Source organism: Bufo bufo, chromosome 7 (assembly GCF_905171765.1).
Source record: "Bufo bufo chromosome 7, aBufBuf1.1, whole genome shotgun sequence".
Classification (NCBI taxonomy): domain Eukaryota; kingdom Metazoa; phylum Chordata; class Amphibia; order Anura; family Bufonidae; genus Bufo; species Bufo bufo.
The window spans coordinates 103,454,357-103,471,619 of record NC_053395.1 but is presented as its reverse complement, the minus strand read 5'-3'; the positions used below and the strand labels follow the sequence as shown (position 1 = coordinate 103,471,619).

The 17,263-nt window shown below is 43.5% G+C and overlaps 1 protein-coding gene across 2 annotated transcripts in view; it reads right to left on the bottom strand.

Annotated features, from left to right (window-relative positions):
• HSPD1 (heat shock protein family D (Hsp60) member 1) overlaps positions 1 to 17,263 on the bottom strand; it is a 160,638-nt gene that overhangs the window by 52,935 nt on the left and 90,440 nt on the right. For both annotated transcript variants that reach the window (XM_040439679.1, XM_040439678.1), the window contains exons 7-8: positions 11,515 to 11,683; positions 10,364 to 10,463 (exon numbers count right to left, since the gene is read on the bottom strand). In XM_040439679.1, the coding sequence (XP_040295613.1) occupies positions 10,364 to 10,463; positions 11,515 to 11,683 (269 nt within the window). The remainder of the gene's footprint in view (positions 1 to 10,363; positions 10,464 to 11,514; positions 11,684 to 17,263) is intronic.

The window sequence follows — 17,263 nt, the reverse complement described above, 5'->3', positions numbered from 1 at the left end:
ATGTCTCCTTGTGTTTTTTTTTTCTTTAAAACTGGTATTTATCACGATATACAGTCCGGTCCATAAATACTGGGACATCGACACAATTGTTAAATTTTTGGCTCTATACACCACCACAATGGATTTGAAATGAAACGAACAAGATGTGTTTTAACTGCAGACTGTCAGCTTTAATTTGAGGGTAGTTACATCCAAATCAGGTGAACGGTATAGGAATTACAACAGTTTGCATATGTGCCTCCCACTTGTTAAGCGACCAAAAGTAATGGGACAATTGGCTTCTCAGCTGTTCATTATTCCCTCATTATCCCAATTACAATGAGCAGATAAAAGGTCCAGAGTTCATTTCAAGTGTGCTATTTGCATTTGGAATCTGTTGCTGTCAACTCTCAAGATGAGATCCATAGAGCTGTCACTATCAGTGAAGCAAGCCATCATTAGGCAAAAAAACAAAAAACAAAAAAAAACACATCAGAGATAGCAAAAACATTAGGCGTGGCCAAAACAACTGTATGGAACATTCTTAAAAAGAAGGAACGCACCGGTGAGCTCAGCAACAACAAAAGACCCAGAAGACTATGGAAAATAACTGTGGTGAATGACCGAAGAATTCTTTCCCTGGTGAAGAAAACACCCTTCACAACAGTTGGCCAGATCAAGAACACTCTCCAGGAGGTAGGTGTATGTGTGTCCAAGTCAACAATCAAGAGAAGACTTCACCAGAGTGAATACAGAGGGTTCACCACAAGATGTAAGCCATTGGTGAGCCTCAAAAACAGGAAGGCCAGATTAGAGTTTGCCAAACGACATCTAAAAAAGCCTTCACAGCTCTGGAACAACATCCTATGGACAGATGAGACCAAGATCAACCTGTACCAGAGTGATGGGAAGAGAAGAGTAGGGAGAAGGAAAGGAACTGCTCATGATCCTAAGCATACCACCTCATCAGTGAAGCATGGTGGTGGTAGTGTCATGGCGTGGGCATGTATGGCTGCCAATGGAACTGGTTCTCTTGTATTTATTGATGATGTGACTGCTGACAAAAGCAGAAGGATGAATTCTAAAGTGTTTCGGGCAATATTATCTGCTCATATTCAGCCAAATGCTTCAGAACTCATTGGACAGCGCTTCACATTGCAGGTGGACAATGTCCCAAAGCATACTGCAAAAGCAACCAAAGAGTTTTTTAAGGGAAAGAAGTGGAATGTTATGCAATGGCCAAGTCAATCACCTGACCTGAATCCGATTGAGCATGCATTTCACTTGCTGAAGACAAAACTGAAGGGAAAATGCCCCAAGAACAAGCAGGAACTGAAGAAAGTTGATTATGTTTATATTGTGGCTCACCCGTATCTGCTAATGTGGTTAAGGTGCTCTGTTTTTGGATGATTCACCTATTCATCCGATGTAACAAATGTAATACAAATGAGAAGAAAATAAAAACAGGCACTCACCAACTGTTATGTCTATAGTAGATTTATATAATAATAAAATCCCACATAAAATAAATATAAATGTAAAACACAGTATATCATAAAACAATATACACTGGGATCAGTGGTCTTGGTACATGTAGCTGACACGTTTGATATATTGCTAGATAGCGGTATACTTCAAAGAAATAAAGCTGTGCATATATAAGTGAAGATGAATAAAAACAATATATGTTCTATATAAGGAATAATATCCTGTGAAAAATATATAATGAATGTCCTGTGAAAAAATGAAGGTAGGATTAGATATCCTGTGAGAAATTCTGTGAAGAAAACTTGCAGAAACTTAATATCTTCTTATGGAGATATTGTATCCATACAATATAGCGCTAATGTAGCAATAGATTTGGTTTTCTTACATAGGAACTGTGTCCAATATCATGTAGCGCTGCTATGGCAATACAAATCCACCGATTTCACCAGCATGCAGAGTCCGCACTCAGGGTTCAGTAAGGCATATATTAGGGTATAAAAGGAAATCGGGTTTTATAAATGGGGCGTCCCCCTATTCGTCAACCCTCTTACCTTGCCTTCAGAATGCCTCTCGCAGTCTCGCGATAGCTTGAGCCAGTTTCTCTTTCACTGGCGTCCGGATCAACATAAAGATCTTATATTGACCGATAGTAAATAGGTCTTTGCTCGGGTTCAGGTGGGTAGTTTGTTGCTTGCAGGACCAGCCAGACGCGTTTCGAGGGGTCTCCCTCTTCCTCAGTGGCTCACTGAGGAAGAGGGAGACCCCTTGAAATGCGTCTGGCTGGTCCTGCGAGCAACAAACTACAGCAGGGGGCAGTCATGTACACAGTTCTTTTAGTATATTCTAACCTGAAGCGTCCCCATCACCATGGGAACGCCTCTGTGTTAGAATATACTGTCAGCTCTGAAAAAGCTTTTATGCAGACGGATCTTCGGATCCGTCTGTGTTAAAGTAACCTACGGCCACGGACACGGATGCCAATCTTGTGTGCATCCGTGTTCTTTCACGGACCCATTGACTTGAATGGGTCCGTGAACCGTTGTCCGTCAAAAAAAATAGGACAGGTCCTATTTTTTTGACGGAAAGGATACACGGATCACGGTCTCGGCTGCAAAACTGTGCATTTTCCGATTTTTCCACAGACCCATTGAAAGTCAATGGGTCCGCGAAAAAAACGGAAAACGGCCACGGATGCACACAACGGTCGTGTGCATGAGGCCTAAAGCTGACCGTCTGCAGTTAAAGCACATCTTGTTTGTTTCATTTCAAATTCATTGTGGTGGTGTATAGAGCCAAAAATTTAAGAATTGTGTCGATGTCCCAATATTTATGGACCTGACTGTATATCGTTATCACGATAATTTTTTTTATATCGTCTGAATATTTTTGATATCGTCCAACCCTAGATGGATATGCACATCCTACATACTAAAGTCCACATCGGCATTCTAGTACATACGCCCCATATTCTGAGAAGCAGTTTTCCTGCAGCAAAGGCATTTAGACACATTCATGGTGCTCCTTCTGTTTCTCAATTGCACCCTCAGAACAAACACTACATATAATTATCACATTATTTCTCTCATTGTGTTAAAAAAAAAAAAAAAAAAAGCCAGTGGGTTGTCTATATAATCATACTGATCCCCAGAAAACATCTTATTGTGACCTCTGTACATAGCCTTTAACATTCCCCATATGTCTACTTTCACACCTGCGTTTAGGTTGGATCCGTCTGGTATGTGCCCAGACGGATCCGCACCTATAATGCAAATGCTTAGATCCGTTCAGAACGGATCCGTTTGCATTACCATGAACAAAAAAAAAAAAAAAATTTTTTTTTTTTTGTTCATGATAATGCAAACGGATCCGTTTTGACTTTACATTGAAAGTCAATGGGAGACGGATCAGTTTGAAAATGGAGCCATACTGTGTCAACTTCAAACGGATCCGTCCCCATTGACTTACATTGTAAGTCTGGACGGATCCGCTTGCCTCCGCACGGCCAGGCGGACACCCGAACGCTGCAAGCTGCGTTCAGGTGTCCGCCTGCTGAGCGGAGCGGAGGACAAACGGAGCCAGACTGATGCATTCTGAGCGGATCCGCATCCATTCAGAATGCATTAGGGCTGGACAGATCCGTTCGGGGCCGCTTGTGAGCCCCTTCAAACGGAACTCACAAGCGGAGCCCGGAACGCTAGTGTGAAAGTAGCCTTATCTCGACCTCATTTGGTAAATGTCAATTTTTATTTTTTTAGGAAGTTAGAAGGCTTAGAATTTAAAGGTGAGAGAGGATAATGGGAATAGCTCACTCCTATGTGGCAGGGACCAGGTTCTCTAGTCCAAAAAATCTGTATCACCCGTACAGAGAAAGATATTGGAAAAAAAAAAAAGATGATATGGACTGGCACTCTGTATGTGTGGATACAAATCAAAAATATATACAATGTAAAGTGATCACACTCGTTTAATATCCTAGACAAAAACTAAAAAAACACTATATAAAAAAAAACATAAAAAACATATGTATATAACATACTATAAAGCTTGATGGTGGTAAATTAGGCCCCTTTCACACGAGCGAGTTTTCTGCGCGGGTGCAATGCGTGACGTGAATGCATAGCACCCGCACTGAATCCTGACCCATTCATTTCAATGGGTCTGTGTACATGAGCGTTGTTTTTCACGCATCAGCTCTGCGTTGCGTAAAAATCGCAGCATGTTCTATATTCTGCGTTTTTCACGCAGCTCTGGCCCCATAGAAGTGAATGGGGCTTCAGTGAAAAACGCATTGCACCCGCGCGGAAAAAACTGAACGCAATTGCAGACAAAACTGACTGAACTTGCTTGCAAAATAGTGCGAGTTTCACTGAACGCACCCTGAACGCATCCGGCCCAAAAACATGACGCCCGTGTGAAAGAGGCCTAAATGAGGGTCTGTGGTTTGGATCAGACGATCAGAACGCAAAAACAATCCAAGTTCCTTTTGAAACAAGTAAAAAAGACTTTATTGGGCAGTGGAATATAACACGTATATAGTTCCTCTAATCAAGATAAAGTGCGCTTGATTTGAATAAATGGTATTTGGTCATGTGTTTGTAGCTGACCTGCTACCAACAGACAAACTTAAATGGGGGTAAGTAGTCCTGTGTTTCGTTTACTGCTAAAATGTCCGGACCCGATTACTGTAAGTGGTAGCAGATGGAGTGCTGGTATGCACTATATGAAACAATGCACGGGTCTTACCTTCTCCTTGGTACGTAGCGGTATAGTGTATCCAAGATTACGGCTTTACATACCTGGTGATGCAGTCGCTGCTGTGTTTGATATCCCCAGCTCATTCAGATGCACGCCGGCATGTCACGTGATCTGTAACGGGATTCAAGCTTGTAATTCACAGCAGAAGTATCGCGGGAACTTGTGCCGAAGATTGGATGTGGAAGTCAATATTCTGTTTGGAGCGCTCCAATTATTCGAAAGTTATTAGAATTTTTTTTTGCAGATTTTTATGATAGTCCATGTAGAGGCCTTTTAAGTCCGGTGAGAGTTAGAAGCTGTTCACGCCAAACGCGTTTCGGGGACCTCTTACCCCTACCTCAGTGGCTGCCACTGAGGAAGGGGTAAGAGGTCCCCGAAACGCGTTTTGCGTGAACAGCTTAGGCTACTTTCACACTTGCGTTAGGAGCGGATCCGTCTGGTGTCTGTACAGACGGATCCGCTCCTATAATGCAAACGCTTGCATCCGTTCAGAACGGATCCGTCTGCATAACCAGATCAGATTTTTCACTTAGTGAAAACTCAGATCCGACAGTATATTCTAACACAGAGGCGTTCCCATGGTGGTGGGGACGCTTCAAGTTAGAATATACTAAAAGAACTGTGTACATGACTGCCCCCTGCTGCCTGGCAGTGCAGCCGGCCCCCCTCCCTCCCCTGTAGTTAACTCGTTGGTGGCCAGTGGGCCCTCCCCCCCCCCCCCCCCCCCCCCCATAATTAAAATCTCCCCCCCCCCATCATTGGTGGCAGCGGAGAGTACCGATCGGAGTCTCCCCCCCCCCCCCGTTTTTAAATCATTGGTGGCCAATGCGGCCGGCCCCCCCTCCCTGTTTTTAACTAATTGGTGGCCAGTGCGGCCTCCCCCCTCCTAATTAAAATGACCGACCCCCCATCATTGGTGGCAGCAGAGAGTTCCGATTGGAGTCCCAGTTTAATCGCTGGGACTCCGATCGGTAACCATGGCAACCAGGACGCTGCTTGGCTGCCATGGTTACTTAGCAATTTTAGAAGCATTATACTTACCTGCGATGTCTGTGACCGGCCGGGCGCTCCTCCTACTGGTAAGTGAAAGGTCTGTGCTATAAGCAATGCTCCGATCGGAACTCTCCGCTGCCACCAATGATGGGGGGGGTCGGTCATTTTAATTAGGGGGGGGGGGGGGGGGGGGGGGGCCGGCCGCACTGGCCACCAATGAGTTAAATGCCCCCTGCTGCCTGGCAGCACCTGCCAGGCAGCAGGGGGCAGTCATGTACACAGTTCTTTTAGTATATTCTAACTTGAAGCGTCCCTATCACCATGGGAACGCCTCTGTGTTACAATATACTGTCGGATCTGAGTTTCACGATCTAACTCAAATCCGATGGTATATTCTAACAGAGGCGTTCCCATGGTGATGGGGACGCTTCAAGTTAAAATATACCATCGGATTGGAGAAAACGCCGATGGTATATTAATAGGGACTCCTGACTTTACATTGAAAGTCAATGGGGGACGGATCCGTTTGCAATTGCACCATATTGTGTCAACGTCAAACGGATCAGTCCCCATTGACTTGCATTGTAAGTCTGGACGGATCCGTTTGGCTCCGCACGGCCAGGCGGACACCAAAACGCTGCAAGCTGTGTTCAGGTGTCCGCCTGCTGAGCGGAACGGAGGCCAAACGGTGCCAAACTGATGCGTTCTGAGCGGATCCGCATCCACTCACAATGCAGTGGGGCTGTACGGATCCGTTCGGGGACGCTTGTGAGAGCCTTCAAACAGAACTCACAAGCGGAACCCCGAACGCAAGTGTAAAAGTAGCCTTATAACTCCCACCGGACTTAAGAAAGAGGCCTATACATGGACGATCATAAAAATCAGCAAACATTTTTTCAAACAACTTTAGAATAATTGGAGCGCTCCAAATAGAATATTGACTTCCACATCCAATCTTCGGCACAAGTTCCCGGGATACTTCTGCTGTGAATTACAAGCTTGAATCCCGTTACAGATCACGTGACATGCCGGCATCCGTCTGAATGAGCTGGGGATATCAAACACAGCAGCGACTACATCACAGGGTATGTAAAGCCGCAATCTTGGATACACTATACCGCTACCTACCAAGGAGAAGGTAAGACCCGTGCATTGTTTCATATTGTGCATACCAGCACTCCATCTGCTACCACTTACAGTAATCGGGTCCGGACATTTAGCAGTAAACGAAACACGGGACTACTTACCCCCATTAAAGTTTTTTTTTTTTTTTTGTAATATCTTTTTATTAAGTTTCGTGAGATTCATACAGTGTCAAAGAAATAGCATGTCATAAAGCAATTAGGAAGTGTTACATTCTCTTCCATTCAGCATTGCATTAAATCAAATAAAGCAAAGATAAAGCAAATCACATATTACAATTGGAATCTCATTTTCCATTTTCGCCCCCCCCTTTAATCCCCCCATTGAAGTTTGTCTGTTGGTAGCAGGTCAGCTACAAACATGACCAAATTCCATTTATTTATTCAAATCAAGCGCACTTTATCTTGATTAGAGGAACTATATACGTGTTATATTCCACTGCCCAAGAAAGTCTTTTACTTCTTTCAAAAGGAACTTGGTTTGTTTTTTGCGTTCTGATCGTCTGATCCAAACCACAGACCCTCATTTATTTACCACCATCAAGCTTTAACGTATGTTATATACATATGTTTTTATGTGATTTTATATTGTGTTTAGTTTATTTGTCTAGGATATTAAACGAGTGTGATCACTTTACATTGTATATATTTTTGATTTGTATCCACACATACAGAGTGCCAGTCCATATCATCTTTTTTATTTCCAATTAGAATTTAAAGGGCCTATTCAGTTTGAGGGGCTTATATAATAGAAACCACCCAAAAATGACCCGGTTTTGGAAACTACACCCTTCAAATTATTGAAAACTAATTAAAAAAATTGAAGAAAGAGATATATATCACCCGTAGGTGATATAGGACAGATAGCGCTGGAGTACACAGTCAAGACAGCTAATCCTATAGATGGTAATATTAGTCAGTGCTGGCCCGAGTGACTAAACGGCTGGCTCTGAAAATGAGTACTGTGAAGGTATGTTTATATATTTGTTGGCATTTAGGCAAAAAAAACAGCAAACAAAAAACAAACCTGGTATAAGTAGAAATAGCGCTGTAGCTACCTTATTGTTCATCCAAAATTAGTCCTTCAGTTAGTGGTCCAAGTGTGGCAATCACTATGGGTTGGTTGCTGTAAAGTTCTTCTGGTTGTCCTGTTCTTTTAAAATCGCGGCGTCCTCCTGGCTCACCTACCAGCAGCAGCGCGGCCCCGGCCGGAAGCACGCGCAGCGCGAGGGAGCTTGTTGGTCTGTTGCCTGGGAAACCGCTTGTGGTGACGTCACCGTTCAGAGTACAGGAGCCTCCGTAGGACAAAAACTACCTACGCGTTTCGGAGCCTATCGGGCTCCTTCGTCAGGGTTAGTCTATTAGCTGTACCTAGGAGGTTTAAGTAGCTCCTCCGGTTCCCATGGCAACAAGCAAACATAGGTTTTATAAAAGGTGGAGATATCAATATGTTTCCATATATTTAAATGAAATTTTTTCTGCTGGTTTGTCTATATAGTTCTACAGTTGTTTATTTGGGTATATGTGAATAAGGTCGGATAATGGTGGATGAGTAGAGATAACGAGAAGGGGGCGGGGCTTATGATATCTTGGATTTGCTAAGTGTCCATTGGGCATGGTAAATACAATGTTTAGTTATTGTTAGTTATTTATTATTGGAATGCGAATCGTTCTATTTCTTGGTTTAGTCCTATTGGGGCCAGACTGTTACATCTAAATATCCATTTGCTTTCTGTTCTTGACATGGTTTTGATGTAGTCACCACCCCTCTTAAGACAATCGGCAACCAAATTCCTAATAACCCCACATTCATTTATAAAAAAGCCCCAAACTTGGCGAGTTTGGTGGCCCCTTCTATCAAGAAAGAGAAAGCGGACTCCAAAATATGTACCAAAAAGGGCTTCTTTCCTTGCAGACTATGTAATAACTGCAAAACCTTGAGGTACCATGTCAAACCCACACTTGAAATAGAAACCAAACAAGGCAAATATATAATAAAGGATTACATTACCTGCCACACCAAAGGAGTCATCTACTATATTTTGTCGCATGGGCACTTAATGTATGTGGGACGAACTAAAAGAGAACTCAGGGCGAGAATAAGGGAACATAACAACATAAATAAAAATAAAAAATCTGAAAATCACCCATTGTCCCGTCATTATACTGAATTTCACCAGGGAAAGTTTTCGGGATCAAAATTTGGGGGCATAGAGAAAGTCAAGGAAGATAAGAGGGGTGGTGACTACATCAAAACCATGTCAAGAACAGAAAGCAAATGGATATTTAGATGTAACAGTCTGGCCCCAATAGGACTAAACCAAGAAATAGAACTATTCGCATTCCAATAATAAATAACTAACAATAACTAAACATTGTATTTACCATGCCCAATGGACACTTAGCAAATCCAAGATATCATAAGCCCCGCCCCCTTCTCTTTATCTCTACTCATCCACCATTATCCGACCTTATTCACATATACCAAAATAAACAACTGTAGAACTATATAGACAAACCAGCAGAAAAAATTGCTTTTAAATATATGGAAACATATTGATATCTCCACCTTTAAAAAACCTATGTTTGCTTGTTGCCATGGGAACCGGAGGAGTTACTTAAACCTCCTAGGTACAGCTAATAGGCTCCGAAACGCGTAGGTAGTTTGTCCTACGGAGGCTCCTGTACTCTTAACGGTGACGTCACCACAAGCGGTTTCCCGGGCAACAGACCAACAAGCTCCCTCGCGCTGCGCGTGCTTCCGGCCGGGGCCGCGCTGCTGCTGGTAGGTGAGCCAGGAGGACGCCGCGATTTAAAAGAACAGGACAACCAGAAGAACTTTACATCAACCAACCCATAGTGATTGCCACACTGGACCACTAACTGAAGGACTAATTTTGGATGAACAATAAGGTAGCTACAGCGCTATTTCTACTTATACCAGGTTTGTTTTTTGTTTGCTGTTTTTTTTTGCCTAAATGCCAACAAATATATAAACATACCTTCACAGTACTCATTTTCAGAGCCAGCCGTTTAGTCACTCAGGCCAGCACTGACTAATATTACCATCTATAGGATTAGCTGTCTTGACCGTGTACTCCAGCGCTATCTGTCCTATATCACCTACGGGTGATATACATCTCTCTCTTCATATTAACCTGAGGAGAACAATAGCTCCTCACCAGACAGTAATCTTCCTATCCAGGTAGATCTACTCAGTTAAACAACAGGAGCGCAGGGGGGTCCTTTTATCTTTCTAATGAAAAAAATTATCCCCAGAAAACATGCATGATCCTTGTAGCCCCTCCACCAATGGGAAACTATATTCTCTAATATGAATGTGGTGTACAAGAGGTAAAGAACTCCATGAATCAAACATTGTATAACCTTTTCTGTGAATAGGGGATTTAGTGAACTACAGCTCCCAGCATGTCCAGTAAGCCCAATACTTTTTTCATAAAGAAAAAAAAAAGGGTAATGTGTACCCAAATTTAAAGATAACTTACAACTCCACCAGAAGAAACTGCCATGTCCTTTAACTGATTCTTTCTGTTATCTCCAAAACCTGGGGATTTCACAGCAACCACTTGAAGACCAACCTTTAATCTAAAAAGCACAGTAAAACACCATCACACAATGCATACAGGTATGGTTACTTTCACACTCACGTTTTGGGCGGATCAGTCCTTGATCTGCAAAAACGGATCCGTTACAATAATACAAACGCATGCATCCGTCATGAACGGATCAGTTTGTATTGTATTATCTGTAACATTGCCAAAACGGATCCATCATAAACTCCATTGAAAGTTAATGGGAGACTGATCAGTTTTCTATTGTGTCAGAGAAAACGGATCCGTCCCCATTGACTTACATTGTGTGCCAGAACGGATCAGTTTGGCTCAGTTTCGTCAAGCAGGCAGCAAAACGCTGCAGGCAGCGTTTTGGTGTCCGCCTCCAGAGCAGAATGGAGACTGATCGGAGGCATTATGGCAAAACTGATCCGTTTTGGACAGCTTCTGAGAGCCCATCACGGATCTCACAAACGGAAAGCCAAAACGCAAGTGCGAAAGTAGCCTATGAGCTGTGTAATATTTCTGCATATTTAAAATATATTTATGGATTAATACACTAAAACAGTATTACTTATTGCACAGTGTACAGGTTTTCACAGAGAATAAATTTTACATTATAACAGACACTGTTAGGCCCCTTCCAGACAATTCCAGTGTGGCAGCATTTTAGCTTTGAATCTGGTTCAGTAGAGCTTGCTGAATGAAGTTCCAGGTACGGGGGGCCATAATAGCACTAAATGCTGTTGCAGTCTTAAAGTGACCTTAAAGGGGCAACAAATTACTGAACTGCACTGTGGTGTGTTATTGTGTGAAGGACAATTTTTACCATTGCCAGGCGCGATATCCAGCAATCCCACAGAAAACGCATAGAGCAATACACACATGCTCAACCTGCCACAACATTCAGACAGGGGAACAGGATTGGTGGGGATGCAACAGGTCAGACCCCCACAGACCAGATAGTTAGCCCTCAACCTGTGGATGGTGTATAACTTAAACTTTGCATAACTCCTTTAAAATATTCAGTAACTAAAGTCGTCAAAAAATGAACATACGGTATTTGATTTTATGGTGATCTTTACCTGTTTAATACTAGGGTACTCAAAGCTTCCCCATCAACATCTTCAGCGATTATAACCAAGGGTTTGCGGTGTGCATTTGCAATCTCAAGAGCAGGCACTATTGACTGCACGCTGGAGATCTTTTTTTCACTAAGTAAAAGATAAGCATCCTGGAATTCACATTTCTGACCTGAAAACAGACAATATTCAGATTAAAACATAAAACACACACCTGAAAAAGTAAGTTAGATACAGCCCAGAACCAGAGGCTGTATGACCAATTTCTCTCCTTGTCACAGGAAAATGTTCAATTAGTTGATGCCCCGATTAGGCTTGAGATCACAGTGTGGCTAATGGTAAGGCCTCTGCCCCAGATTGTTTACCCCTGTAAACTATACCAACAACCCGATGACTATTTAGCACTTGTGCCACTTGCGTACCTATGTATGATGAGTTAGGCTACTTTCACACTAGCGTTCGGGTGTCCGCTCGTGCGCTCCGTTTGAAGGGGCTCACGAGCGGCCCCGAACGCATCCGTCTGGCCCTAATGCATTCTAAGTGGAGGCGGATCCACTGAGAATGCATCCGCCTGCCAGCGCTCAGCCTCCGCTCAGTGAGCGGACACCTGAACGCTGCTTGCAGCGTTCGGGTGTCCGCCTGGCCGTGCGGAGGCGAGCGGATCCGTCCAGACTTATAATGGAAGTCAATGGGGACGGATCCGCTTGAAGATGACACCATATGGCTCAATCTTCAAGCGGATCCGTTCCCCATTGACTTTCAATGTAAACGGATCCGCTCAGGCTACTTTCTGACTTAGAAAATTTTCTAAGTTATAATGCAGACGGATCCGTTCTGAACGGATGCAAACGTCTGCATTATCGGAGCGGATCAGTCTGATGAAACATCAGACGGATCCGCTCCGAACGCTAGTGTGAAAGTAGCCTTACTTATTTAAACGCCCAAACCACCTTGAAGGGGTTGTCTCACTTCAGCAAATGGCATCACAAAGCGAAAGTTGACAAAGCATTTACTAGTGTACCGAGATTGTTTCTAGCCAGCAAAGGAAGCAATATGGACATTTTTGTGTTGACATTATGTGATATGTTACAATCATGACCTGTTGAATAACAATGTGTGTGTATTTAACCATGCAATTCATGGAGTTTCAGTATTGTCTTAATATGGATTGTGCTGCATGTGGAGTTTTATTCATTCAAATCTGTATCTGGTTCCTTATAAAGATTTATAAATATCTAATGTGACCTTTGGTGTGCATCTACTTGGGCATGCACTTTCTTGCTTTTCTTTTGGTACTACAATTGCATGCAGTCTGCACCCACAAATATTTTAGTGGTACCCAGTGTTTTTCACTTACCTATCGTCTGCATAGGACATCAACATCAGATTGAAGGGGGTCTGACTCCCGCCACCCCTGCCGATCAGCTGTTTGAAGAGAAAGCAGCACTTGTACGACCCTTTTAAAGTGAATAGGAAAGTGCTATTCCGTTTAAGTGCATGGGATGGCTTAGGTGTAGGTGCAGCTCACTGCTGCAGTTCTGATGGCGAGCAGGTAAACAATTAAGAAAAGGCAGCGCTCATATAGGGTAGCTTTTCTTCAACCAGCTTAGCAGGGGCTGCCAGGTGTCGGCCCCACTCCGATCTGATACTGATGTCCTATCCTCATGATAGATCATCAATATTAAAAAAGCGCACAACCCCTTTAATAACACAATCATTTTAAAACCAGACAAAATCACGGAGGAGTGTTAGGCTACTTCCGTCAAACTCCACTGAAAAACAACGGTGATGGATCAGTTTTCTATTGTGTCAGTTTTGCGCCGCATTCCATGAAGGAAAGAAAACCACAGCATGCTGCGGTTTGCTCTCCAGTATGAGAACGCAATCAAACGGAACGGAATGCATTTTGGAGCATTCCGTTCAGTTACGTTTTGAGTGGGGACAAAACGGAAGCATTTTATTTATTTTATGACAACACCCATGGAGAACTAACAACTTAATATCCTAGGGAGCGGGGGGAACTACTGCCTGCAGGACTTTCCGCCCGAAAGCAAAGTCCTAGCTGGCCAACACATCTAGTCTGTAATGTCTGGCAAAAGTTAGGAAGTTAGACCAGGTTGCAGCCTTGCAAATCTGATCAATTGTAGCATCTGCCTTCTCTGCCCAGGAAGTTGCCATGGCTCTAGTAGAATGCGCCTTCAAATTTAAAGGACAGGTTTTCTCCTGAAGTCTGTATGCTTCTTTAATCCACCGTGCCAACGTCTGTTTTGAAGCTTTCAGGCCTCTATTCTTCCCACCAAATTGGATGAATAAATTACTTGATCTTCTCCAGGTACTTGTTCTGTCAAGATAGGCTAGAATCGTTCTAACATCCAGGCACTGGAATCTCTTCTCCTGTATATTTTTGGGAGAGGAACAAAATGAAGGGAGTGTTAGCACTTGCTCTCTATGAAAGGTTGAGACCACCTTAGGTAAAAATGCTGGATCTAGCTTCAGGATTATGCGATCATCCAAAATCCTTAAGTATGGTTCTTTAATAGATAACGCCTGAATTTCTCCTATCCTGCGAGCTGTGGTTATGGCCAGGAGGAATACCGCCTTGAAAGAGTAATTTTTGAGATATAAGATAGATTGGCTCAAGGGGGGGGGGGGGGTCACATAAACCTTCTAAGACTACATTTAGACTCCATGGCGGAATAGACTGTCTCAAGGTGGGTTTCAACCTAGAAGCTGCCCTTAGGAAACTCCTAATCCAGCTATGTTCTGCAAGGGGTGTATCTAGACAACAGCTGAGTGCCGAGATCTGTACTTTAAGCGTGCTGGGTTTTAGTCCTGCATCAAATCCCTCCTGAAGAAATTCTAATATGCAACCCTCCGAAGGAGATCTGGTATCCACCTGATTTTGCGACAACCAGGCCGAAAATTTCTTCCATATTTTATTATATATAGCTCTCGTGACAGGTTTGCGGCAGCCTTGTAGAGTTGAGATTACCTTATCTGAAAGTCCCCTGTTTCTTAACGTCTGCCTCTCTGGATACAGGCTGTAAGATTGTCTGTCCAGATTGGGATGTAAAAGCGGTCCTTGTGACAGGAGATCCTGTCTTTTTGGAAGGGTCATCGGTTATCTGATGGACATGATCTTTAGAACCGAAAACCAGGCTCTCTTGGGCCAAGCTGGTGCCACCAAAATCAGCGTAGTTGAACTCGCTCTCAACTTCTTCAGGATTAACGGTATAAGGGGAAGTGGAGGAAATGCGTAAGCTAGACTCATGTCCCATTTTTGGGATAGAGCATCTACCGCCAACGGTCTCCCTCTTAGGTCTAGCGAGAAGAAAAACAGTCCAGCTGAGTATTTCTGCTGGACGCAAATAAATCCACCTGTGGTCTTCCCCATTCCTGACAAATCATCTGGAACACTTCCTTGTTTAATTTCCACTCCCCTGGTTCGACTCTGTGTCGACTGAGGAAGTCCGCTGTGGAGTTGAGGGTCCCTTTCAGGTGCGTGGCTGTAATGGATAAGACTTTCTTTTCTGCCCACTTGAAGATAAGATCTGCTAACCACTGAAGTTCAGGGTTCTTTGTCCCTCCCTGTCGTTTTATGTAACAGACTGTCATATTGTCCAATGAGACTGACATGATGACCTATGAGGAGATGTTCTGCGGCTTTCAGAGACTCCCAAACAGCTTTCAGCTCTTTGTAGTTTGAGGATCTTAGGGAGTCTGTACTGGACCAACTGCCCTGAAAGAACCGATTGTTTAAATGAGCTCCCCAACCCCGGCTGCTTGCGTCCGTGGTTATTATCCTGAGAGGTATCATGTTCCAGGAAACCCCCCTTGACAGGTTCTCTGCTACCAATCACCAGGAGAGGGAGTCTACTGCTCTGTCCGAGAGAACTATAACGGAGTTTAATGATCAGTGATCTTTGTCCCAGGTAGAGAGGACCTCCCCCTGGAGAGTTCTTGAATGGAACTGGGCCCAATGTACTGTCGCAATGCACAAGGTCATTAGACCCAGGATCTGCATGGCCTCTCGCAGTGTCTGCTTTTCCTTTAATCTGAAGAGCTTATTCTTTCCCTTATGTTGATCTGCTTGTCCTGAGGAAAGAAAGAATGCTGAGCTACCGAATCAGAGAGTTCCCAGGAACTACTTCTTTGTTGCTGGCTGTAAATCCGATTTTTCCTGGTTTATCTTCCATCCCAGATTTGTGAGCAAAGAGAGTCTTTTTGTGATGCTCTAATTCCTGTTCTGACTCTGCAACAAGTAGAAAGTAGTCTAGGTATGGGATTATAGTTACCTGCCTCTGTCTTAGATAGGCCACTATCTCCGTCACTACCTTTGTGAAGATTCGGGGAAAGGGGGGGGGTTGCGGGGGGGTGACGACATCCCAAAAGGAAGGCACTGAAATTGGTAATGCAATATCTTCCCTCCTTTCTTAATCGCAAATCTCAAGTACTGCTGAAACTGATTGTGAATGGGGATGTGGTAATAGGCATTTTTTTAGATCCAGGGTGCACAGAAAAGCACCTGGACCTATCAGTTGAATCGTAGATTTTATTGACTCCATCTTGAAATGATCATGTGTTATCCATTTGTTTAAGAATTTTAGGTTGATGATGGTCCTTTTGGATCAGTCAGGTTTTGTTATGAAAAAAAAAGTTTTGAATAGTGACCCTTGAAGTCCTCTGTAGGAGGGACCTCCACTATTGACCCCATTTTCAATAGCTTTTGGACATCTGGGTAAAGTTGATCCTGAAGCGAAACTGACTGGAAATCTGTAGTCTGAAACAGCTGTGGTGGAGGGAAGTGAAACTATTCTGAACCCTTTCTGGATGGTCTCCAGAATATACTGATTCTTGGTTATTTGGATCCAATTTTCCCAAAAGAACTGGAGTCTGCCCCCTACTGGCCTGGCGTCATCCTCTCTCTGTCTTGGTATTGTGATTAAAGAGAAACCCTCCTCTGCCTTTTCCTCCTTTCGGGTAGCTCCATCTTCCCATTACTCCTAGGAGTGTTTTGGAAACTGCTGGCCGGCTTACGAAAGGGCAATGGTTTCTTGCTTTTCTCCTCCGGGAACCCTTTCTTTTTATCCGCCGTCTTTTCCAGAATTTCATCTAATACTGGGCCGAAGAGGTGGGATCCTTTAAGAGGTATAGCTTATTTTTAGAGGCTATATCCCCTGACCAGGATTTTTGACACCACGCTCTCCTAGCTGTATTTGTCAAGGAATCTGCCTTTGCTGAAAATCTTATGGACTCAGCTGAAGCGTCTGCCATAAAAAACGCGGCTAATTTAAATAAAGGTAGCGAACCCAGGATCTCTTTCCTAGAGGTGTCCTGTTTAAGATGCTCCTCCAGCTGATTCACCCATAAACACAGAGACCTGGCTACAGAGGTAGCAGCAATGTTAGTATTGATTGTGTTGGCTGATACCTCCCACGCTCTCGAGTAATCCGTCAATCTTTCTATCCATTGGATCTTCTAATTGAGCCGAATCTTCAAATGGTAGTGTGGTTCTCTTAACCACTTTTGCTACCTGGATATCCACCTTAGGGACCACATCCCACAGTTTTGTATCCTCAGGGTTGAAAAGTAACCCATTTTTAAATTCACGTGGTATATATAACTTCTTATCAGCATCAGCCCACTCGTCGATCACCAAGTCCCTTAAATTTTCGTTTACAGGGAACAACTTTTTCTTTGCTTTTAACCCGCCGAACATTTCATCCTGAACTGAACGAGTCTGCTCTTAGGC